Here is a 26,251-nt window from a genome sequence, read left to right on the forward strand (position 1 = left end):
GTTCCCGTGGGAAATTTGGCAGAAAATTACAATGTTTCCGCTTTGCTGCACTTTGTTTTCAAAATGTCATGTCACGTGTCACCAAATGTAACTTGCACCGTTCCTCGTGAAATGCACGTTGAATTTACTGTTCCATGTAAATTCCTAACAGGAACTTCATTCGGCGTTTGATAGATGAGTTCGAATTCAAAACAAATGAGAGTTTCGGGGTGTGTTTGATTCCCAAATCTCCCCCATCCTGCGCTACGGATGCGTAAAATCCCGAAAAGAAGTCCAGGCTCTACGAAATGTCATTGGGAGAACCAAACACACGTTCATAGTCAACTAGTACCCGAATGCTAACCCCACCTGAAAACAAGCAAGCCCACGAACCGGGCCCATGGGCGATGGCCACTGCCGCGCGACGCTCGCGCCTCGCCGGTCTCCTCCTCCTCGCCTCCCGCACAAACCCTAAATCCCTCCCCTCCTTCTCATCCTCGTCCAGCTCCGGGCCTTCCAAGACCGCCCGCGTCCGCGAGGACGACCTCCTCTCGCGGCGCCTCCTCCGGCTCCACTTCCGCCCGCCGCGCGGGGGCGCCGCGGCCGCCGTCGAGAGATGGGCCCGGGAGCGCGGCCACGTCTCGCAGCCGGAGCTCCGTCACGCAGTCGCGCAGCTGCGGCGCGCGCGCCGCTACGAGCACGCACTCGAGGTGAGCAGTTTCGGCAAGTTTGGGTTCTCCATAGCATTTGAGTTGAGGATCTAATAACACGATGAAGGATGGCTTAATGACACTCTTACTGTTCGGTGCTATAGCTACTAGCAATCATTTTTGCATTTCTACCTTCGCTGTGACAGGACACGTCTAGGGATTTTGTTTCGGGTTATTGCATACATAGAAGTGATTAATTTGAGCTCTTTCTAATGTTTGATTGCAAAGAGTGGAGTACTAATTTAATCGCAGTCATTAAGATTTTGATTGCAAAGGGACAACTGATAGTTGGGACTAGTATTTGTAATGTTTCATCAGAACCCTGAAGTTGGGAATACAAGGCTTTCGCGGCTTGGCTGTTCATGATGGTTTCCGTCAGACATGTGGTAACATCACTGAGGACATTGGCTTAACAAAGCTTCACTGTGTTGCAGATTTTCTCCTGGATGGACTCATGCAACTCTCTTGAATTGTCATCATGGGATCATGCAGCAAGACTGGACTTGATTGCTAAAGCTCACGGAACTTCTCAAGCCGAGGAATACTACAAGCAACTACAGAGCGCTGGTGCCAAAAGGGCTGCATCGTTCCCTCTCCTCCATTGCTATGTTACAGAAAGAAATGCACAGAAGGCTGAAACCTTTATGGCTGAGTTGCAGAGTTGCGGTCTGCCTGTTGATCCTCACTCATTCAATGAAATGATGAAGCTGTATGTTGCAACCTGTCAGTATGAGAAGGTCCTTAGTGTAATTGATCTCATGAAACGGAACAACATTCCCAGAAATGTTCTCTCCTACAACCTTTGGATGAATGCATGTGCTGAAGTCTCTGGTGTTGCCTCTGTACAATCAGTGTTCAAGGAGATGGTGAATGATGATATGGTCGAGGTTGGTTGGAGCACATACTGCACATTAGCCAATATCTTGAGGATGCATGGACTCGATACTAAAGCGCGGACTTGCCTTAGGAAAGCTGAAACAAAACTGTCCTCAACAGGGCGCTTAGGATACTCTTTTATAATGACATGTTATGCGGCTCTGAATGACAGCGAGGGGGTTATGAGGCTGTGGGAGGCTAGTAAAAGTGTCCCAGGCAGAACCCCCACTGCAAACTACATGAGTGCTATCTTATGTTCGATAAAAGTTGGCGACATAAGCCAGGCCGAGTGGATCTTTGGAACATGGGAAGCAGAGTGCAGGAAGCATGATGTGCGTGTTTCGAATATTCTTCTTGGCACTTATGTGAGGAATGGGTGGATAGAGAAGGCTGAGAGGCTCCACCTCCACATGCTAGAGAAAGGCGCGCGTTCAAATTACAAGACATGGGAGATATTGCTGGAAGGATACGTTCAGAGTAGGCAGATGGACAAAGCTGTGGATGCAATGAAGAAAGGTTTATCTTTGTTGAAGAGTTGCCATTGGAGACCTCCACTTGAACTGGTGGAGGCCATTGCAAAACATTTCGAGGAGCATGGCAATGTGGATGATGCAAATAGATACATTAAGGTTCTCCAAAGGTTGCAGCTGACAAACTTGCCCCTGTACAAGTCATTGCTTCGAACATACATTAATGCTGATGTTGTGGCACCGAATATTTCTGAGATGATAGCAAGAGATCAGATTGCTATGGACGAAGAAATTGACCAATTGATCATACATGCTAGCAAGATAGTTATCACATGCAATGGATAGCCTTTTAACTGGAAGTCTGGAACAAGCAAGCAACCAACAGTCAAATGATAAATAACATTCAGTTGACTTTGTCAATTACAGCTGCAAAGTGCAGAGTGGCAAGTTGAACCTGCAGATTATATTGCAAAAACTGAGCTGCTGGCGTCCCTGCCCGGTGTGCCTGCTAACCTGAGCAGCTCTACCTCCCTATTAATCCTATGGTGTATTTGGAAGAAAATCTATGATGGCATCTCAACCGACACAGACGCATGCTTGCAACTTCTCAAGATTACCTGAACCTTTGGACTATCAGAGATCCCTCGAGCCTGGATCTCCATTCTCCAATCACTTATTTAGTGGCGCAACCAATATTGTGATGCAATAACATAGCTTGCTAATTTGTTCCCTCCGCCTCTGTATCCGCAGAAAGCTGGTTTGCAGCTTCACCTTCTGCGTGTAACATTTCTGACCACTGAGACCGCAAAAACTTGCTCTGCAATGGTTTTGAGCAGAGTGACTTGCCGTTTTATAGAGTTGGAGATCTCCAGTGCCATTTGTAAATAGATGAGCCAGAGAAGTTCGGAGTGCTACATGTTCTTGGCATAACCCTTTGTTTTTATTTTTCAATGTTGTTCTTTGGAAATCAACTTTGATATATTGTTTTGCATGAAGTCTGTTTGTCAGCTCATATTTCACGCCTTCCTTTGGAGGGTCAGAAATCAGTTCTCCATGCCTTTTGCTGTATCCCAGATAATTACTGGTGAGATCGGGCGAGCAACTGTGTTCTGCAGAGCCCATCTTTTTTTTTTTTTGAATGGGACAATCAAAATTCCTGATTACCTGTCAGATGTGAATTAAAGAGGTATTAAGAATCTGTTGTGAATATCAATTAAAAATGATACCAATTTAGCGACCACACTATACATTATTCAAATGTGTAACCATTACAAGATCCAAGGGAATCGATAACCAGAGTACGCAGTGAGCGTCCAGACGCCAGCAAGGTGAATTGTGCACCGAGTCAGATGCTGGTGAAGAGTAGAGCGACGCCACTGCTGACCGATGGTTCTGAGATGCAGATAGTTTGACCTGGTCGCTGGAGATTAGCGTCGCACATTTAAAAAATTTGCCGCCTTTCCAGTATAGCACTAGAATTACATCCGTTTCAAGAACAACGCATTAGACAGTACTGCCAGTCATACCTGCAGAATATGGAAGATTAGAGTCACAATAAATGTAAGTATCAGGCTAGCCAAACTTCCCAGGCTTGAATGATATGTACTTCGTAAGCTTGATAAGCAGACAAAAGGCTACGGCTAAGAGAAAAACTATTGTCAGCCATATCAGAAAGTACAAGACGGTAATCAACATAACAAGCTGAGATTAAGCTAAAATTAAGAGGATCTAACCTTGACGACTACTGGAATCTGGCCTGAATGCAGGCTGATTCAAGCAGAGCCAATTTTCTCCCCTGGAAACCATCTACTGGAATCTGCAGTTTATAAGAGGTTGGCGCTCAAGTAAACAGGAAAATGAACCAACCTATTTGATCCCCAGGAGACCATCTACTGGAATCTGCCACTAATAAGAGGCAGGTGCAAACGTAAACAGGCACATGAACCAGGTGAAAAGGAGAGATATGGAGAATTCATCTCTACAATCAATCTACTAGAAGGTCCTGTTAGTATCAGAGCAACTGACAGTCTAATATTCTTGGTAGCAAAGAAAATAAAGTAGCAGGACAGATCAAGCAATGGAACAATCCTTAGAGCACTAAAATTACCAGCAAAAGATGCAACTTGTGGTCAAACCCCCTCTACTTATTCAGTCATTCGCAAAGAAAATGAATTGAATGCAATGCACATGTCATATATATAGTTTGCAGGATTAGATGTCCAAATCCATGTGAGTTGCTGAAGCACAAGTAAACTAGCATCAGCTTCAGTAGCTCAGGACATTGTTACCAAGATCCAGAGTGTCTCATAGAAAAACGTGGCCAAGATGAAAATAAACCTCTGACACTTATGTTTTGGGCATAGTTGGTGGCATATAACAGAATAACTCCAAAAGAACATATCTAACAGAATTTGAATTAATCAAATATTTCAAACTCAATAAAACTCAAAATATTCTATCTCTAATTGTACTCAAGGAAGGATAAATTTGCAGAGACCTACACATAAATTGATCGTCAGCACTAGGCAAAACTAGATAAAAAAAATTCATGAATAGATAATAGAAGATTTTCAAGCCAGTGATGAGCTTTCTATGCAGCTGTTTGTGATACCGAATTTTGTTAGCTCCACCATTTGCGACCCAGTATTAGAAAGTAAAAAGTTCATTGAATAAATAATTTGCACTCAGAATTCAATTCTCGGAAAAGGTGGAGCTTTGAAATGAAATAGTGGTATGCTCTTACTCTTAATTTAAGGATAGGTCATGGGCGACGAAGTGTTATTCTCCAGAATTTTAGTATTGCAATTTCTTTGTTCTGGGTAATTAAGAGAGCCATCCTCAGGTGTAACCATGTGAATACGGGTGGCATTTTCTCACCTAGCATCACCAAGTTTATATGTTTGAGTGCTTAGATATAACTTAATGTGAGTGTGCCAATGCAAGTGTCATCGCCTAATCCTAAAGGTGATTCTTTCCCTATTTATTTAATCCAGAAAAGGAAAATGGAGAGCAAAAGATGATAGCAGAAACAGATATAACTATTTCAACAGGGAGTAACTGAAGGACACTACATTGGCATTACATCCAAACAAAGTGGAATTGAGTGAGACAAACTTAACCTACAGAATTGGTCTTTGTTGTGCCCTCTTGCACACTAGGCACCTTTTCTGTCCTAAATCAATCCATTCACAAAGCTAAAATTCAAAGAGAGTACCATCCGTCAATGTGCACTAACACCATTCTCAGCATTGAGCCCGTACAGAACGCCTGCATATTTCTCCGTCGAGCCAGCAAAGAATGAATCCCTGAGCTTCCAGAATGCGCAGGACGTGACCAGGCTATCAGACCCGGCCTGGTGGGACTCCCCAACGCGCTCCACATCGAGGAGCTCGGCGAGCTTGTTCAGCCCACCGTGCAGGCTGTTGCAGAACTTCATGAGGTGCTTGATGTCGTACACGGTCGGGAAATATATCTTCATCAGCTTAAAGAACCCGGCTTGCGTGTCTGGGAGGCTGTTGCAAGTGAGGATCTTGAGCAGGTACCCAAAGTCGTATCCGGCGTGGAAGGTCACCCAGTAGACGGAGTCGTTAAGCACGACGCCGGAGGACATGAGCAGCTCAGCGAAGCTGCGGGCGTCGACGCCGCGCTCGGCGTTGCGGCGGAAGTCGATGCCGCTGCGGCGGAGCAGCTCGATGGAGTCGGTTGCAAAGATGTCCCGCGCGTCATCGAACTCGCGGAAGTTGAACTGCCAGACGCAGCGGCGTCGTCCGGCGCCGAGTGCCGGCAGCTCGCCGCGCGGGCCGGAGAAGGTGAGGCCGAGCTGGATGAGGTGGAGCATGTCGACGTTGGCCTTGAGGGTGGCGTAGTTGTAGTCGGCGGGGGAGCGGAAGGCGCCGACGGGGCGACAGACGATGCCCGGGAACTCCGTGTCCATCGCGACGAACGGGAACTCGTCGACGATGTCGCGGATCAGCGCGAACTCCTCCTCCAGGTTGTCCGCCCACACCTCCCGGATATCCACCAACTCATCGTCGCCGACGCTGCCGCCGTCGGGCTTGGGGATCACAGCGGCCGCGGGGTCCGACATAGCCATGCCGAATTCCCGATCGAATCGATGGCTTCTAGGGTTTGGTCAGATTGGGGAACTGGGCGAAACGCTCGAGAAGGGGGGCGAAGCCTCCCTTTGTGGGGGGGGGGGGGGGGGGGGCCAGGGACGCGCCGATGCGGCGCTACCTCTATCACATATCAGCGGCTGGGATCAACATCCACACCAAATGTACGGCTAGGAATAGAATTTCTCCCTTGCTTGCAAGTTCAAATTCTTTGATCCAGAATGCTAACTGGCCAAAACGGGATGGTGCATGCATGTCTATACCAAAATTTTAACATGTTTATTTAGCGAGTTGGAAGCATGTTAATGCCATTAAACGTGATCAGTGTTTGATTTCCCTTGTGGTTTCAGTGCACCTAATTTTAAGTAAAGATGTGCTTATGGGTTGATTACCACAACTTTTAAAAATGTGCTAGTTGTGACCTTTTTTTTGACGGATTGAGCACTTTTCCATGGAGAATTGGACGGTGGCGATGGAAATGGTTAACTTCTGAAACTAGGAACGAAATTGCAAGGCACATGGGATTTTTAGGGGAAATGCTGCTTAGTGCCATCGAAACAGAGTCAAGCTGGAAACTATGTCTAATCAGGGGCGAAGTCCAATAGACCTATCCTGGTGCACAGGCACTAGCCTAAAAAATTCTTACTAGCTGTTGACCCATTTCTTACTCTTTGTGCATATCCCTGCCTTAAGTGTGTGCACTAGATAGGGTAAGTTTTCAACTTTTTGGGTTATTGGATCGAAAAAAAATTTAAAAAATAAACTAAAGATTCACTATCACTTAATCTCTATAAAAAATGCGTAATGATCGCTCCTCAACCAGACAGACCATCCACCCACCCTGCTCCGTCCATCCAAACGATCGAAGCATGAGCGGCCCGAATCTACCCAAAGTCCAAACCCACGTCGGTGGCCACCTCCGCAAACTCCATGCAAAACCGTAGCCCCTAGCTCACCGGCTATCGCGGTTTAGTCCTTGATAATGATTTCGAGTATGGTGGACAGCGGGTGTGTGAACAGTATTTCGGGAATTGATGTGTGTGCTTGTTAAAATATATGCAATGAGATTTTCTTTCAGTTTCAGGTCACAAGATATGTGCATTCTTATCAGCACTCAAGTCAGTAGGAACTTGTACGCACTCTCATCAGCAGTCAGCGCTCAAGTCTATAGAAGCTCTATAGGCACTCAAGCTCTGAAGCTCTTGAGAGTAATGAATATCAATAATCACAAACATGGACTCTTCAAGCTCAGCGAACAATCCGGGAACAAAGCACTCCAACATTGGAAAGATATCACCAAACCTGAACTTTATAATCTTCTTGTTGTTTTCAGAACCAACAGATTGATCAAGTAGGTGGTGGCAGAAATTACGACCATACCAACTGACTCATTCTTCATTGGCTAGGTACACAGACTCCTCACGTTCAAACACTGATGCAAGAGCTGAATTGTACAATACATCTTTCTACCAATTCTGTGTCCTGTCACACTTCAGATATGTCAGAGCACTGCGATAAATTTGCTCATCTATCTTCCTGACTTGCATCAGCTTTTGGTAGAGTGAAATGTACTTCCCCACCTTGCTTTATCAAACTTTTCAGCTCCCCGAGACTTTAGATCCAGCAAAGACATTGTCACATATGAAATTGTGCAGAGATGTAAAATCACCCTTGATTTTTGATTGGTTTTTCTTCACCATCTCACCAATAACAAGGCATGATATCTTTATCATTTTACTGTTGGGTAGCCAATAAAGATTCTTGACAGCCAGCTGGCCATCCAAAGAGTATCCACAGAGGTGAATCGCATTGATCAGATCAATGAGTGCTTCGGTTATATCCAATGCCATCTGCGTGGGCCGAGAGATTCCTTGGAATCGATATCTCGCTTTTATCCCATAGGGTCATGAGAAGTAGACCATTGGATTACCATCAAGGACATAATTCAATCTCACAACATTCTTCTCCTCATATCTGCAGAGGATGAACGCATGGTGCCTCTTGATGTACTTTTCGCAAAAAGCTTTGACCATGCTCTTGATCTGCAGCAACAAAGGGAGATCACAAACTGAAACCAAATGCACCACTGAACTATACCAAGAAGCTAGTAATTCCCACCACTGAACTCAACATTAGAAGAAGTTGTAAGTAGTAACCACACCACTAAGGCACTAACTCAAATTTCAAGAAGGTGATAACTTGTACACCAGATGCAGCATGTTTATATCAAGTAGTACAAGAAATAGTCTTCAAAATAAAATAGTCTCAACAACTAAAGTACAGATATCAAATAACATACTACTTCAATATTTTCTACATTTATACTGCAAAATGGAGTAGGTGGTGTAGCTCTTTAGTAGCAATGAATGAGGTGAGTATGTAATTATCCCTTCCAGGAACATCATAATTAGCCAGAGAAAAAAAGATCATCCCGCTGTTCATTTTTTCTGTGAGAATCATCTTGGTTCATTTCACTTGTTGATTCAGTCCTCTGGTGAATCTAATAATTTTTCTATAGTTTAATTAGCTCATTTTCGCAAAAGCTGTTCGAGTCTAAAACAATCATTATACAAGTATTAAGGAGGATATATTGTTTGGTAATTAGTGGTACCCCTACCTTCTTCTTTATTTTGGAGAGCTACATAGCAGTACTAGATTGAAGCTTCTAGCTTCAAGGAATATGCTAATACAGCAGTGTAACACCTGGCTAGATCCCAATGAGTTTAGGTATCCTCTTGGACACTAAACTACTGACAATGCATTATAGATGATCTAGATTATTGAAATATGCATGTATCCATGCAACTGTATGTATTAGGTAGGGACAATAATGATTTATTCTTATATCCTCATATAAGGCAGTTGTAAAACCATAGAAGGGTCGGTAAACCTGAGTGAGGAGACAAACATAAGGGCCTTGACGTCGGTGAGCCCGTCGCGGGAGGCATCCACCCAGGCACTGTCTTCGAAGAGCATGCACGGCACGCGGCGGTCGGACGGTCCACACCGATCGACGAGGACACGGTCCGCCACGCAGCATTCGAGGCCCGAAGGAGGTTAATCAAGACTGCATCGTCTACATGAGAGGAAGTGAATGAACCAAAACAGCAAAACTGATTTTTTTTTTTTTACCGGTCAAAGGCCAAATCCCATACATATATACATACTCCCTCCGGTTTTAAATATTGACGCTTTGGCCAAAATCATATCAAACTTTTAAAATTTTGACCATCAATAGCTTCCAAAATATTTAGTTTGGAAACATAAAAATCATATATGTAGATATGTCTTGAAAAATACTTTCATAATATTATATTTCTATTAATATTATAACTATATTTTAAAAGCTATTGACGGTCAATATTTTAATAGTTTGACCAGATCTTGATCAAAACATCAAGTATTTAAAACTGGAGGGAATATATGGAAGGAGGGGCTAGATTTAGGGCCTGGGACGGCCGCCCTGCTTGCCCCCCTCCAGGGCTGGTCCTGGCCCGCTAAGGGTGTGTTTGGATCGCTGCATCAGCTGGTGCATGCATCCGCCGGTCCTTGCATCCGTGTATACGATGAAGCATATGGACGTTTGGATCGCTGCATGCCCGGGTGGCGCTTGCATCTGCCGGTGCAGTTGCACGAGCGGAAGCAGGATCGAAGCAACATGGGAATCGGTCGTATGTCTCGTCCTGGCTCGCCGGATGCAGTACTGTGGAGCTGGGCCCACTCGTCAGAGACAGTGAGTTTCCTTATGCAGCCTCAGATTCAGTCTACCAAACACAAATTCAAATTCAACTTGCATCCACTTATCCAACCAACCAATCACTCTTCTTTTCTTAAATACAGCTCCCCCATTCTGCTTCCCCCCATCCAGAATATACGATGCAGCTATACAAGATGTCATGCAGGCAACCAAACATACCCTAAGCGAACGGTGGAGCTATGGGAGCAACATCTCTACCTGCTGCTGGACGACTAGGAGAGGGGCTGTAGCGTCTACGCCAAGCTCGTCTACATGGGTGGCAGGAAATTCTGCCTCGTTGAGTCCCTGTTTGACGAGGACGACCAGCATCTGCGTTGTGACCCTACTACGGTCGACCACGACGACAACTACCCACAGCGGCGCCAGTGTGTGCTTCGCATGACCACGTTTGGCCTCACGTACAATAAAGTAGGAAAGTTGTAGATCATGCTGCGACAAGCTCACGCGTGTATGATGCTTAAGCGACCTCATGATTTCACGGAGTCATCAATCGCATCATCGGATCCTTTGGCATTCTAGATCTAAGTTTGAATAAAACGAATACGAGCCAGGAACTGAAGACGAGGTGGAAGAGAGTATGATTCATTTTCTTGATGCTATTTGTGTTGGTGGATTACATTAGGTCTTGTAAGTTATTTTGCTTGGTATTTATATAAATCTCAGAGATTCAGATGGAACAGAGAGTTGTTGGCACAGCTTCTTGTTAACATGTAATTGCTGTTCCGAATATGTTCTATAGCACCGAATAGTAATGGTGTTATTGAGCTCTCCTTCCTCGTGTTATTAGATCCTCAGCTCAACTGATACAATCGCTCGCGCGCATTTGTAATTCCTAGAGTATATGTACACTTCCACCGCTGGGAGTTGCTCGCAAACCAACTCCAATGGAAACACAAGATTCCACTGCAACCTCATCCGCAGGAGGATTTCAACCTCCAAACATGTTGCTCCTGTGATTGTACAGGAGACAAGAATGGCCCAGACGTCTGGAACCTTGAATTGAATTCGATGGTTTCTAATGTGATCACAGGTCAACACCAACGAATATGTACTCCTAGTTCATATAGTACTATAAACTGTGACAATTGATTACATAGACGGTCGGGTCATTTAACCCAAGCGTGTAAAGTTGACATGTGATCTTATGTGGGTAGCACAAGCTACTGTAGTAAATGGAACATATATACTGCATGTCTCAATTGTAGGCACATAAAAGGGAAAAAAACACGTCATAAAAGCCTAGAAGGAATTTGTGTATCCAGCAAAACTAGAAACTTACAGTTTACTTCAATCCTCTTTCTAACTACAACAAGATGTTTGAGGATAGAATGAATCGACTCTAAAGTTCATATGTGCTTGTCAAAATATATGCAATGAGATTTCCTTTCACTTTCAGGTCACAAGATATGTGCATTCTTATCAGCACTCAAGTCAGTAGGAACTTGTACGCACTCATGAGCAGTCAGCGCTCAAGTCTGTAGGAGCTCTGTAGGCACTCAAGCTCTGAAGCTCTTGAGAGTAATGAATCTCAATATTCGCAAACATGGACTCTTCAAGCTTAGCGAACAATCCGGGAACAAAGCACTCCAACATTGGAAAGATATCACCAAACCTGAACTTTATGATCTTCTTGCTATTTTCAGAACCAACAGAGTGATAAAGTAGGTGGTGGCAGCAATTACGACCATACCAACCGATTCCTTCTTCATTGGCCAGGTACACAGACTCCTCACGTTCAAACACTGATGCAAGAGCTGAATTGTACAGTACATCTTTCTGCCAATTATGTGTCCTGTCACACCGCCCACACTTCAGATATGTCAGAGCACGACGACAAATTTGCTCATCTATCTTCCTGACTTGCATCAACTTTTGGTAGAGTGAAATGTACTTCCCCACCTTGCTTTCGTCATCGAGCAGCATTATGTTATCCCTGATCAAGTTGCTATACACAATAGGATTGCTTATCATCAGCTTCATCAAACTTTTCAACTCCCCAGGACTTTAGATCCAGCAAAGACATTGTCCCTTATGAAATTGTGCAAAGATGTAAAATCACCCTTGATTCTTGATTGGTTTTTCTTCACCATCTCACCAATAACAAGGCCTGATATCTATATCATTTTACTATTGGGTAGCCAATAAAGATTCTTGACAGCCAGTTGGCCATCGAAAGAGTATCCACAGAAGTGAATCGCATCAACCAGATCAATGAGTGCTTTGATTATATCCAATGCCATCTGCGTGGGTCAAGAGATTCCTTGGAATTGATATCTCGCTTTTATCCCATAGGGTCGTGAGAAGTAGACCATTGGGTTACCATCAAGGACATAATTCAATCTCACAACATTCTTCTTCTGATATCTACAAAGGATGAACACGTGGTGCCTCTTGATGTACTTTCCGCAAAAAGCTTTGACCATGCTCTGGATCTGCAGCAGCAAAGGGAGGTCACAAAATGAAACCAAATGCACCACTGAACTATACAAAGAAGCTAGTAATTCTCACCACTGAACTCAACATTAGAAGAAGTTGTAAGTAGTAACCACACCACTAAGGCACTAACTCAAATTCCAAGAAGGTGATAACTTGTACACCAGATGCAGCATGTTTATATCAAGTAGTACAAGAAATAGTCTTCAAAATAAAATAGTCTCAACAACTAAAGTTCACTGCAATGACCAGATCAAAAAGTGAATATTGCTTTATGGTTAAAAAGTCTCTGCAACCACGAGAGCACTGACACAAATTAAACCACGCTACCAAACGTCCAGACCATCGGTTTTCCAAGAAGCAAGTAACTAAAATTCCAAGAAGTTGTACTATATTAAAATATAAGCACAAGATTGCAGGTTGGGTGGCAGTCTACTGAAGTCATTGCCATCTTATAAACAATAAGCCAATTAAAACTTCAATCTATTACTAAACAGGAACTGCCAGTTCTTTTCAGTCTAGAATAGGGCAGTAGACTGTAGGAGACCGTCGATTGAAAAGTAGAGTCAAAATCTGCAACTACAGCATGATGGGCGATTTGCATTTTTTTTCTATCAATTGCAGCAGTTCAGTGGTTAAAGAACACGTATATTGTGAACCAGAAAAGCACACATCGCAAGACCTTTCTCGGTTCCAAACAGAAAGAAAAGTTGCAAATTGCAACAAACATGCACATACGCTTTGTGCCAGATGCAGCATGTATACACAAATAAAAGATATAAAGAACTTTTCGATGCAATTTCTAGTCTAAATCAAGAAACCGACTACACCAGCCTACTTGCTGCCGCCGCCGCCTCACTCTCCATGCCCCCGCCGCACTTTCCTCATCTTTTTCTTGCTTCCTGCCTCCTCCCAGGGCCGGCACCGCTGCCTTGTCCTCCTCACTCCACTGCGAGCACCTTATCTCCCGCGGCCTCCTCGTCTTCCCACTTCGCCCCCGCTCCCTTGCTAATCCATGGCCGCTTATTCCCCGAGCCGCCATGGGCCTGAGCCGACCTTCCGAACAAGAACGGAGAAAGCAAAGATGGGAAAGGTGGTGGAAACGAGTCGAACAAACTTACCACTTTCGTGGAGAACGCCATCCCTTACGACGGAACGGAGGTCAGGGACTCGACGGTCGAGGGATCGCAGCGGGGTAGAGGAGGATGGCGTGGCAGATGACAACGGCGCTAATCGATGCTGCCGCCGGCAAAGAGATACGAGCACGCAGGATGGAGCCAAAGGCGAGGGGTTGGGGCCCGGATTGTGGTCGACTTCTTCGGGATTTGCCGGATTGGGGCCGATCGACCGAGCGGGAAAAAGTGTGCGATGCGAGAGGTGGGGTGAGTGACGGGGGGCCTATTATAGTGTCATGTACGTGGGCCGTGTAGCGGAATGGGCTGAGACAATGGGCTGGTCATGGCCCATGCTGCTGGAAGGAGGTGATGCAGAAGGGGATGGCTTCACCAGAAAAAGGATCGAAAGGATAGATGGAATCTGAACTGAACTGAACCGAAGACCCTTCTTCTACCTCGGCTCCTTTGGCTTCTTCCTTCTGAGCTCCCTCTTTGATTCCCCACCTCCCTGTTAATCCCAACCTAGTGCTTCCCTCTCTCAGTTCTTAGACTCTTTCCTTCTCAAATTGTATTCTGAGGAACCTGCAGACTGCTCCAGTATTTGGAATATATCTTCGATTGGAGTTGATTGGTTGTTCGAGTGTTGTTGAGTAGTCGATCGTTGGAGATTTGTAACAATTGGTATCAGAGCCTCTTCTCACCATCGCTACCACCGGTTTTGTGCTCAAGTCACTGCCATAGGCCTCGTGGACCAATTGGCGTTGTGCATGGAGATGATGGTTGAGGAACGAGTCTGGAGAGCCTAGCATCAACTCTACTGATATAAAGCAACAGTTTAACTATGTGTCCTCCCCTTCGATCATCTCCCATCTAATAAAAAATCGAAAAAACCCAACCCCTGAGAAAATCGAGTTTCCTGCGTCCTCCTCCTTCCCTCCATTTCCCTATCTAAGAAAAATCAGAGAAAGCCGATAAGAAAACCATAAGGAAAAAAATCAATTGGAACCTCCTTCGTGCGCGATCACACCCCAAACGCACCAACCACCTACACGTGGGCCAATACGTATTGGTCCATGATTTCAATATATCCCAACCCACAACAGCCTACATCAGGCATCGAGGACACCTCCACAGGCACACAGTAGGGGCGTCATGACCTACCCGCTCGCCCGCACGGACGCAAGCGCACAGCAGCGGCGCCGGAGCGATAACCGGCGGCGAGTGAGGTGACAGGTGAGTTCCTTTCCGATTTCTTCCCTTCCGATCTTTCTAGTAAATATACTTTTTTTACCTTAATACTTTGTAATCTGTATGCAACACTTGCAATTGGCAAAAGGTGGAAATTACAACTTCTGGAAACATGGTTGGCTCTCAAAGTACAGTGATCATACAACCTCTATCCAGGTCAGTACATATGGAGTAATTTGTATTTTACTTAGATGGATGGAAGCAAAGCCATTGCAATCAAGCTGAAGTAGGATTATAAGCATAATTGAGTTTGTAACTGAAGCCAGTAAAGGCCGTTGCTTTCCATGGAGAAGTGATGCAACTAAAAAAATGGGAAAACGCAACGTGTGTACCTCTCTCTGTTTATCATATGAAATTATGTATTATGCTTTTATTTAAAGTGTTCATATAAATTTATAGTTTAAATAGAAGAGAAATAACTTCTATTATTTGCAGTAGCAAGTTGTGTAAGCAGGAGACTAATCCAATTCTGGAGGGCATGAAGGTTGATCTGATTCTGAAGCACGTAAAGGTATTAACGCCATGAATCATGTCAGGATCACTACCACCTGCATCGTTATTTCTTGTAATCCTACTTTCTCTTTCCCTTTATTAAGGGTTTCGTTTAGTGTTAGTCCTATAGACTTGGCTCGCCCACCCCACGTGAGGTGGATGCTCGGTGACATCCTCACTAAGCTTGATGCATTCGAGGCCACCCTCGTGTCGTGCTATTTACACCCTTGAAACTACCATCTGAACGGTATATCTCTTCTGCTATGCTTTTGACGATGTTGTTGTTAAGCTTTAGTAATTTGTAGCTGCATGAGGCTATACCTGTTTTTAATTGGTTTACTGTGAGGGAGAAGGCCTTTGTGATCTAGTCTGAGAATTGATGATGAAGACAGCATAGAAGAGGAAGAGGACAACGGTGATCAGGCAGCCCAGGGTCATGTGGCAGGCAGAGAGATGTTCTCGCGTAGCGATCATGAGCCCAGGTCAACTTTGAATTTGTAATTGGGTACATGCAGTTGCATTTTCCATAATTTTTGTGTTTTATGGTTTCTTAATTATTCTTGGTTTGCTGGTGCATATGATTAACGGAAGCTATGAGTTTGCTATATTTCGTAAGTTTTAGGTGGAGATGGCATGATTAAAAGAAGACAATGATTTGTTTTAGGTCAATCCATGAGGCATAAGGATATTGGGTCATTAACTATGGTATGTGGCACGTGTTTTGTATTCACATATGCTCTAAGCGTATTTTCTATTATCATTTTATGCCCTACCATAATTATGTTTCTAGACTCGTGTTTGTTGTTTCTAGACTAGTGTGTCTAATTATGGCCATTTGGATGGAACATAGGAAAAACACTAGAATCGAAAGAGAGAGAAAGACACAAAGAAACTTTACCAAGAAGTTGGACCTTATGTTAGAGATCCTCCAAAATTCCTATGAAACAAGCCATTACATAGGAATTTTATGGGACTTGGTTCAATCCTTTGTTCTAAAGGGCTCCGTGTGAATTTTTCTTATAGGATTCAAATCTTGTGAAATTCATACGTTTTTCCTTTGTTGCAAAGGGGGTCTTAGAATGCTACAAATCTTTATAGAGCAGTATATGCAAGAAACTTAATAAAGAAGTACAAAAGTTTATTATTTAGTTCACAATTTAAAAACTATTGCAAAGCACAGGTAACTTACTAATACTGAGATAATGATGATGATGGACGGCATAGTACGATCATTTTCGTCTTTCGCCGCCGACGATAACAGCGACTTCCCCTGCGCACACCTCTGCACGCGCCGTCGAAGCCGCGCAGGCTGCTTCTGTCACTCCCACGATGAAGACAGGTGACAGACGACGAACACTGCATGAGTCCAACATTTTCCTCCACGTGAGCCCACGACGGCCCAACAATCGCCCACATTGAGCCCACATCAGCCGTCGTTCTTCTTCCACATCTGAACCTAGATCGAGGGTTCATTCCACGTAACAGCCGCCCTGTCCCGAACGCAGAGCGCTTCCTCTCCTCATTTCCATCTCTGCGCCGCGCGCTCCCCGTCTCCTCCCACTCCTCGGCGCGAGTGACAAGACCGCGGCCACCTCCTCCGCGCTCCACGAGAGACGCTGCCTCCGCCTCGTCTCCGCTATCCACGACTGACGCCGCCCCTGCCTCGCCTCAGCTATCCTGGAGGCTCGACGGTGGACGGGGAGGCCGGGGTCGGGACTGGGATGCGGGGAAATCTCATCTCCCGGGGGTCGGCTGCGGGGTTAGATTCCCGTTGCCATCCCTAATCCGAGTTCGAGCATGTGTACTGGAGCCGGGCTTCTAGGCGGGTGACGGACAAGGTGAAAAAACATGATTTTTATTGCTTATTCTTCCGATTCGGATACGAATCGACGGTCCATTAATACAGGAGCCGGTGCGCGCCTTGATTGTCATCCATGGGGCGCACCGCCGTACAGAAGGGGAGACAGGGTATGTCAAAGCGCAAAAGATCGGAGGAGAGCGGCGACCGCGCCGCTAAGCGGCCGGTGCAGGAGCGGAAACAGCATCTGTACCTGCTGCTGGACGACTGGGAGAGGGGCTACAGCGTCCGCAGGTTGGACGCCGACGCCTTCGACTCCGACGCCGACACTGACCTGCCGCCGAAGTGGTTCACAGAGCCGCCGCTCGCCCGCATCGAAGCCCCTCACGTGAGGTCCTGGAACTTCGTCTCCCACGGCACCAAGATCTTCGCCATGAAGGCCAAAGAAGCCAGCCCCGCCATCCCGGCCTTCGACACCCACACGCTGAGTCTGACCATCTGCCCGTGGCCTTCCTGCCACGCGGACTACGTCATTCCCCTCTTCGTTTCCGTCGGCGGCAAGCTCTTCTTGTTCCTGGAAGACCAAACCGAGTACCTTGGTGACCCGCCATCCTACAACAGCAAGGCCCCGTGGTCCTGGACCATCATCAACTCGCCGCTGCCATTCCATAACGCCCGACTTACCTGTTATGCCTTGCACCCGGACGGCCGCACCCTCTATGTGTCCGCCGGTGGCCGGCAGAGGGACCGCTCCGGCACCTTCTCCTTTGACGCAGAGCGCCTCGAGTGGACACACCACGGTGACTGGCTGCTGCCTTTTGACGGCCAAGCCTACTTCGATGCCGAGTTAGAAGCGTGGGTCGGGCTCTGTGGTAAGAGAGACAGCGCTGGGTACCTCTGTTCCTGTGATGTCCCACCGGTCGCTGCTGAGTTCACGGGCCCGCCGTCTTGGAAGCTTGGCAAGGACAAGCTGTTCAGCAAGGAGTCAGAGTTGCATCGGAGCGCCAAGCTCGTCTACATGGGCGACAGCAAGTTCTGTCTCGTTGAGTCCCTGTTTGACGAGGACGACCGTGGCCCTACTACGGTCGACCACGACGACCACTACCCACAGCGGCGCCGGCGTGTGCTCCGCATGACCACGTTTGGCCTCAAGTACAATAAAGCTGGAAACCTGCAGATCATGCTGCGACCAGGACAAGCTCAGGCGTGTATGATGTTTAAGCGACCTCATGATTTCACGGAGTCATCAATCGCATCATCGGAGCCTTTGGCATTCTGGATCTAAGTTTTTAAAAAATGAATACTAGCCAGGAACTGAAGACGAGGTGGAACTATGGAAGAGAGCATGATTCATTCTCTTGGTGTTGTTTGTGTCGGTGGATTAAATTAGGTCTTCTAAGTTGTTTATTGTGAAATGCTTGGTATTTATATCAATTTCACTCAGAGATTTCAGCTTCTCATGTAGAATTGGCGCAACTTCTTGTTAACATGTAATTGCTGTTTCGAATATGTTTCATTAACGTCCACATCAACACCTCTAATTTTCTCCACGATCGCTTTCCATGATGTAAACTGCAAAAGTGCTGATGTCTTCTGGCGGCATCAACTTGTTTAGAATTTCAGGTTCTATCAAGCTTGCCTTACTTTCAAATACTTCTGTTGTCGTCTCAGGATTTAGTAGTTTGATGTGTCGTCACATATGGTGGCACAAAGAAAATTCAGTATACCCAATAGCAGCCCGGAAAGACCATCACTTGCTTGAAAGAGACCATATTATTATTATTTTGTTGGCTAAAGTATTTTGTTATTTGTTCATGGAATATATGATCTACTTAATTTCCATATTTACAACTCGAAGATAGCCCTTTCTAGGATCTTCTATAAAAAATTCTCAATTTTCGTATCTATCATTAGGTCTAAAACTTTATAGATTTGCTAGATCTCGGTCACTTGAGGTCATGCAAATCTCTCAGTCACATCAATTTGAACTAGAAATATAGATTAGGGATGAGGGATGAGGGATTTAGGGTTTGCGATGCAGTCGGGCTGGGTGGGTAGCGGTGCTTTTGTCCTTTCAGTTGGCTGTGGGCCAATATTTTGGGCCTACAAGGGCTAGCCTAATCAAATTTGGCCCAATTTTTGTTCTTTTTTGTGTATGTGAATTATTTAAAAATGGCAAATACCCCCTACCAGTCACTTCAAGTTGCAAATGTCCTCCTACAAGCAAAGTAGCCGTGTTTACCCCTCTACAAGTGTAATCCTATTACAAAATTTCCCGTAATGTTTCTAACTTGGTGTCATGTTAACATAATTATCATGATGTGACTTCGAGTGCTCTATGTAGGTTATCAACATGAAAAGGTCTAATAACAACATACAAAAGTCCACTGAATCAAATGTGTCATTGTAATTCCCTTGACAAATCAACCAGACTAGAAGATTAATGGGCTATAGTAGTTAAACCCTCACATATCACCTCCTAGCAATGCTATTAGCCTACGTGGAATACTAGAGGTCACATCACGGTAAATATGTTAATATGGACTTAAGTGAGAACTGTGAGGGGGATTCTACGACAAGACTAAACTTTCAAGGTGGTTAACACAACTATATTCCTTATAGGTGGCATTTGCAACTTCAAGTGACTCGTAGGGAGGTATTTTCAAGTTTTTCTAAATTATTTTGTCCGGAAATAGTAAAGGTATACTCTAGTTAACCAGTCTCTTATTGGTCGTATGGCCTTGTCATGTACGTATTCCTTTTTGATCGAGAAATAAAAATTTATTACCCCGATAAAGGAATAGGATCCTCTAGATCGCCATCTTTCCTTGTCAAGAACGAAGTGGACACACATGCCGCCAATGCCGCATACGGCTGACAGACGGTGACCGTCGCAGTGTCGCACACCCCGCCGCCATGCCGCTCGCCCACGGCGCAGCCTCGCTCCCCAGAGCCGCCTCGACTTCTTCCCTAGTGTTCTTCATCCTCCGCGCACACGCCGGCTCTCCTCCGAGGTCGTCCCACTCGCCAGTGAGGCCCTCCGATCTCAAGCTGAGAACCTAGACTTTTCCTCCGTGCGACCCATGGCTCCTCCATGGATCCATCCTTTCCCGTGCGTGAGCCGCTTCTCTGAGTTCGTGGAGCTCGCCGCCGTTCCCCCTGCGACCGTTCTGGCTTTTCTATTTCCATGCTAGAGCATCTAATTTTCATTGCTCGAAGAATTGGTTTGCATGGTGGAACAAACGGTTTACAATTTTGGAACATTTTGATTTTATCAGGTGGTAGATCTCCGGCGATAAAGGTAGGGGACAAGTCAGGAGTGTGATAGTGACGAACTTGGGCCGAATTGTTTCGAGGAGTGGGTCGAACCACTTCGGGACGTAGCCTAATGATGGGCATATCATCCAGCCGTATCAATTGACATGTGTTGCGTGGAATCTTTACTTTTTAGTATTTTTAAAATTAATTTTTACAAATGAACATCTCAGAAAACGTTGTCCAAAAATAGACTTTCGTACGGCGTCACATGATTTGATGTTGTTGGTTGATCGCATGGTGCCACGTGATTTGGCGTCGTGTATTTGACACATAGGATGTATGTTGTAAGCCACGTTGATATGTTATGGAATGACGTCAGGTATTTTGGTGATGTAGTTCAATGGCACCACTAAGACCTCCTTTGAAACGTGGATTTTTTTTTTCTAGAATACTACGTTTTTTCTGCGAAATTAAGCTGGTTCCATTGAAATTCCTATACTGAAATTTCTGCGTTCAAAAGCTCTAAAAGTTTTGGCGCTGTAGTGTCGGAACCTGGAGAGCTGCGTATGCATGCATGCAACTTCACGTGATCGACTGCACCGAGTCTCCCGGCGTCACACGAGGCTTCAGCTCCACCACTGCATGGCTCCAGGACGTCCCCATAAAAAAAGTTCTTTCTACCATGCAGGGCAGGGGCAATTGGGTGGGACTCTTCCTCGGAGCAGCAGAAGGCTCCGGACTAGGCGAGTAGGAGAAGGAAGCAGGGTCAGAGTCAGAGGAACTATTCACGCTGGCCCAACCTGAGGTGACCCATCATCACTCACTCCTCGCTTTCATCCCTCCTCTCTCTCTTCTCTCTTGCGCTGGGCTGCATCTTGCTGTGTGCACGAGTCCAATTGGCGGCTCAGCGAGCGATTGCTGCGACGTCGTCTCTCGGTACCAGTGCTCCCCGCGGGCGCCGACTCCTCCTCAGGATATCGACTTCAACGATCGGGATAACAAACAACCTAGAAGAGGAGGTTAATTCGGTTTCGGCGACGATGAAGCACCTGTTCGTGCACATGGTGGCGACCAACTCAATCCGCCACCGGCGAGAGCCTAACATGCTGCACCTCATCGACCCCTCAAGGTTTTTCTACCCAACGAAACCAAGCAGTGGATCAGCAGACGCTGGCACAGCAATGGAGGAATTTCAGCTGCCCCCGCCGCCGTGACCTTCTATGGCCCCTGCCAACAAGGCCATCTCGGTGCCGTGGACTTCATGCCCCTATGCCAGAGTAGCAAGGAGGGCATCATCGGCGTGGACCTCAAGTGCCGAACCATCCACTGCGATGCCGCCTCACCTGCCGTCAGCACCATGCCCGCGTCGCACGCCCTCAAGAGCCAACCCATCTCCGTCCCCGTCGGCGACAGCGTCTACGTCCTGAAAAGAACCCAACTTAGGAAGTTTCAAACACGGTTCTCAACATGTCGTGTCGTGATCGTGTCATGCTGGCTCAGATATAATCCTGTTTCATATCATTTGATAATACTTATATATTTATCTCTTATTATCTCACACTTGTATCTCTCATACTTACACATATTTTATACCATTTAATAATAATTATATATTTATTTTATATCATCTCACACTTATATATCTCATATTTACACATCTCTCTTAGTGTTTCACACTAAATATTAGAGAAATTAGATGATAAACATAAGAAAAATGATCCTACAGATTGTGTCTTGCCTTTTTCATATCGTGCCGTACTGACATACTCACCGTACAAAAGTCATAAGCATGATACAACTCTCGTATTCATATCGTACCAACCTAATATAAAATATTTCATATCGTATCCTACTTTAAGCTGTAACAAAACTCATACCGTGAGCGGCCATGAATGCCAGGACCTAGTCCCAGCTCTAGTCATTGCCTCCAACTCCAATGCGCGCATTCCGCCTGCACAGTGATCCGACCTGATCTGATCCTTCTCGTCTGCAGTTGCATGTTCTCTGCTGATGCGGTGGAGGTAATAGGTTAGTGGAGCAGCTGAGAATTCATCTATCGAGTACTGAAGTGCTGCTCCATTATTTTGAATAAGTAATATAAATATATAGGAAAACCAGTCTGTACTCTCGGAGTATATACTAACTACTATGATATATTATATAAATAAATTAGATATACTCTTTTATCACTATAAGTATACTTATATACTAATTCTAAGATACTCCAATGTGAACTATATGAAAAATTGAAAAGAAATTTATCAAATTTAATAAATTTTAATAATAGCTTTATATTTATACATAAAATGTAATATACTCAAAAAATATATATGCAAACCACCTAAAAATATACATAATACTTGAATGATCTTATATACTCACATATTCCATATATATACTATTTATCGTACGAGATAATTCCTATGTTGTAAGATACGTATGTGGAAGCAGATACTCAGATTTGATAAGACGATGTTGTGCCTTAGGAACCTGTTCATTGGTGGAAAAAAATATGATGCATGGAGAACTGTTGGCAAACCTCAAGTTAAATAATTTAAGCTTGTGCATTGCAAATTCAGTTAAATGTCCATCGTATCTCTATATCTTTACTTAAAAATAAGGTACTGCTAACCAGCATTGCTTGAACATGCGAACTAGTCATTAAATCGTTGGTGAACATTACCAAGAAAGTTACTGTCAATTCCATGCACCAATTCTCTAGTAACTCATCTCATTAATTATTGGTGTAGATACGATCGGAGGCGAGAAAAAAAATTAGTGTTAACCACGCGCTTATCACTTTGAAGCCAATCATTCTAAGTGTCTATTGCCATGTTAAGCTGAAGTACTGATACACCTATCTGTCTATCATTGTATCCACAGTTCCACACTGAATGGGAGTGGCACCAAAAATACAGATCCATGCTCGAAGGCAAAGGCATCAGCAAGCGCAATTCTGCATTTTTCTGTTCCAAAGGCTTGTTCACCACTACAAGCTTCAGCAAGTTACCGTGCTTCAGGTGTAAGGTCCAACAAATATTTGTGATGATACCTCTGATTTCATGTCAGAATGTGAAAGGAAAAAAAATGCCAAACACTTGCAGCTTTTTGTAAAATTCTGAAGAGTAGAACACTCGAGACACTTCAGTAGAACTAGTTTGATTGACGCGCCTACGCGCTTTTTTTTATTTTGTTGCACAGAGCATGATAAACGAATACTAAAAAATTCAGTTCACAAATTTTGTACATTTCAATATTTATTTATAAATTTATTAATATTTAACCCATTCAATTAATTATAGAGAAAACAGTAGTACCTTTATGCATGCACATAGTTTTAACATGCAGATGAAAGTAATACTAACCTAAAATTTTTGTTTCATATTTTTTTTTTATAATTTTAGATATTTTTCATTGCATTTTAGATTTTTTAGCCGATTTATCAATATAATTAATATTCATTTCGATGTTTTCCTAATATTTCCCAAAAATAAAAATTATATGTATATGTATATATATATACGTGTACATATATATACACATATACATATATGTACATTGCACCAAATCCCACTGCTACAGTAACATACAGTAGCAAAATGTCTGATAGCCGCCGAATCTTGGCCGGATAGTATATGTTATTGATTGATGAGGGAATTTCGTTTAACAGATCAAGTATATATTTATGAATGAGGAACAAAATACTCCACGATATGTCTCAATGACTCTTAGGTCATGGTTCACAAATTCGTTTGATATTCAAAAACCTGACCCAGCGAATTTCCAAATTTCATGAATATCACGAAAATCACTCAAAATTCAGTGAGAATTTGCTCAAAATTCACTCGGTCAAATTTGTAAATCGGAGAAGAAATCGACCGAATCGACATTCGGTAACCGCTCAATTTGGACCGAAAACCGATCGCATTACACCAAAAACCGACTGTATTTTCCGCATTGAACGCATTTTGAACGAATTTGTCAAAAACTGTTCGGTATTAGCGATGTATCAAACGGTTTTCTCGAATTTCAGTAAAGTTAAAAAAAAATAGCTCAACCGTGTAAAATCAATAACTAATTCATCTGAGCTTCAAATCAAGTGAAACAAATTTTGTTGGTTTCCTTGTAACAAGATCTACATGATAAAAGTATTTATACTCATACAAAATTTGAATATTTTCTGTGAAAAAATGTATTTGCTAAACCTAGTTAAATGCATAGTTAATTCTTTGCTGATCCAAAAATCATGAAACTAATTTTGTTAGTCTTCTTACATGATCATATATCTTTTGAAAATCCATTAACTCATGAAATAGTTATTGTAACATGCATGATTGTGTAAATATTTTGCAACTAGATTAATTCATAACTAACCCATCACACCTCCAAAATTAGTGAAACCACTTTTATTAGTTTACTTATACTATTTTTTATGTAGGAAAAATAATGTTAGATATAAAAAGGTTAATTACAATGTTGTTTCTTAACATATTCACTTTATGTTTGTGAACTTTGTAAAAATTATGGAGAAATTAATAAAATTTTAAATGAAGTGAAACCAATTTTAAAGATACTATTAAGATACGTCCTATACAAAAAAAATATGTCTTTGTATGTTAAACTTTTACTTAACATGATGGACCAAATCATCCTGTTCGTATGGCCCATTTCAGTATTTTTCTTTTTTAAAAAATTCCTCTTCATGAAATATGATGCAAACAACATTATTTTTGAAATTTTTTTCCACATAAGGTCTTAGAATTGTCTCTAGTATTTTTAATTTTTTGTGTTTTTTATTTTTTATTTTTTTTATTTTTTGAATTTAAATTCAAAAACTGGTCAATTTTTAAATGCAGTGCGGACCGAATTAACCGATATTCGAGCGGTTTTCAACAAATTTTTGAACCCTGCTCTAGGTAAGAAAAGCTATATTAGATAATGCAGTAGACAGTCCATATCAGAATAGTTCTATTTTTTGGTGTCACCGGTTTGGAAGATTATGAGTTGACTGCTAGTTCTGACAGTTATGCAGAGCACTTAGCTTTCTAGGTGGCTAGAACTGAAAGTCAAGCTAGTACTTATGTGTGGTTTTGTTAATTAATAATAATACTTATGGACTAACTATATATTGAGAATTGTTTATAGTATGTTTCATAGGTGATGCATGGAAGATTGAGCATGGATTCTTTATGGAATACTATGTAGTTGAGATATATACATCAAGATGAATGAGCTCTAAGTGTTGCTCAGGAGATGTATAAATAATGAAGCATGGATTCATTGAGAATTACCATGAGTTCAAAGAATTGTGTCAAAGTCGTTAAAATTTTAGTGATGCTCATAAGAGGAAAGAAAAGCTCAAAGGAGAAGCGTAAGAAGATTGACAATAAGTGTAATGCTAAGTTACTTGTAGATATCAACTAACTAAAAGTATGATATTGTCAATTAAGTTTTTATGAACTAACCCATGTATTTTGTACTTGAGAGTGAGTTGAGATTAGGTTTTATAAGAAGACATAAGTTGAATTGAGATATTCTATATGCTAAAAGTGAAGAACAAGAGTGACCATATTTGATAAAGTGAATTTCTTGAATATATTGAATACAAAGTGGATTTCTATGGCAAGACGGTAAAGGGAAAGCGAGACTCGGCTGCGATGGACTATCCGTGGTGAATGACAAGCAAATGGCTTAGTCCTGAAGGGCCAAGGCGGTGGTGAAGAGTGAGTGAAGACTTTCACGCCAATGGATCATGTGAGGCTATGGGAAGCTATAAATGATTCGCGTCAATCATTTGAAGAATCAAGAAGAGATGGAGTGAAGAATATATGGAAGTTGGCAGCCCTCAAGGTTTGAAAGAAAAAAGCGGTACTTGAAGGTATTCAAAGGCTCAAAATGTTTCAGATGAGTTTTATCTTTGAATTTGAGTATAGATATGCCACACTATTAAGAGGGATGCAACATAGAGCTAATTATCGTGTCTGAGTGCTAAAGAGTTTCTAA

The 26,251-nt window shown here is 43.5% G+C and overlaps 3 protein-coding genes across 5 annotated transcripts; 2 read left to right on the forward strand and 1 right to left on the reverse strand.

Annotated features, from left to right (window-relative positions):
- The first annotated feature begins 308 nt into the window (after positions 1–308).
- On the forward strand, positions 309–3,047 carry LOC133921020 (pentatricopeptide repeat-containing protein At5g27460). The gene is made up of 2 exons (XM_062365717.1): positions 309–689; positions 1,124–3,047. Exons 1-2 carry the CDS (start codon positions 336–338, stop codon positions 2,378–2,380), a joined length of 1,611 nt encoding a protein of 536 aa, XP_062221701.1. The 5' UTR covers positions 309–335; the 3' UTR covers positions 2,381–3,047.
- LOC133921021 (probable CCR4-associated factor 1 homolog 7) lies at positions 2,893–6,228 on the reverse strand. Of its 2 annotated transcripts, XR_009910198.1 has the most exons (3): positions 5,250–6,228; positions 3,769–3,851; positions 2,893–3,561 (listed from the first exon to the last, which is right to left on the reverse strand). XR_009910198.1 is itself a non-coding variant. In XM_062365718.1 (2 exons), exon 1 carries the CDS (start codon positions 6,126–6,128, stop codon positions 5,256–5,258), a length of 873 nt encoding a protein of 290 aa, XP_062221702.1. In that variant the 5' UTR covers positions 6,129–6,228; the 3' UTR covers positions 2,893–3,561; positions 5,250–5,255. The 2 variants fall into 2 exon arrangements, 1 of the variants encoding a protein (XP_062221702.1); XM_062365718.1 differs by lacking the exon at positions 3,769–3,851.
- Positions 6,229–16,716: 10,488 nt separating this feature from the next.
- Positions 16,717–18,454, forward strand: LOC133920334 (uncharacterized). Of its 2 annotated transcripts, XM_062364945.1 has the most exons (2): positions 16,717–17,030; positions 17,148–18,454. In XM_062364945.1, exon 2 carries the CDS (start codon positions 17,163–17,165, stop codon positions 18,273–18,275), a length of 1,113 nt encoding a protein of 370 aa, XP_062220929.1. In that variant the 5' UTR covers positions 16,717–17,030; positions 17,148–17,162; the 3' UTR covers positions 18,276–18,454. The 2 variants fall into 2 exon arrangements, with proteins under 2 accessions (XP_062220929.1, XP_062220928.1); XM_062364944.1 differs by having other exon boundaries at positions 16,717–18,454.
- The last annotated feature ends 7,797 nt before the right edge of the window (positions 18,455–26,251 follow it).

The sequence above is a fragment of the Phragmites australis genome, chromosome 6 (assembly GCF_958298935.1).
Source record: "Phragmites australis chromosome 6, lpPhrAust1.1, whole genome shotgun sequence".
NCBI classification, from domain to species: domain Eukaryota; kingdom Viridiplantae; phylum Streptophyta; class Magnoliopsida; order Poales; family Poaceae; genus Phragmites; species Phragmites australis.

Bases quoted from the DNA above. Each gene is read 5' to 3' on its own strand.
- LOC133921020 (XM_062365717.1), top strand. From the start codon at position 336: ATGCTAACCCCACCTGAAAACAAGCAAGCCCACGAACCGGGCCCATGG. The intron at 690-1,123 runs GTGAGCAGTTTC...ACTGTGTTGCAG, and splicing joins GCTACGAGCACGCACTCGAG to ATTTTCTCCTGGATGGACTC.
- LOC133921021 (XM_062365718.1), bottom strand. From the start codon at position 6,128: ATGGCTATGTCGGACCCCGCGGCCGCTGTGATCCCCAAGCCCGACGGC.
- LOC133920334 (XM_062364944.1), top strand. From the start codon at position 17,127: ATGGGGCGCACCGCCGTACAGAAGGGGAGACAGGGTATGTCAAAGCGC.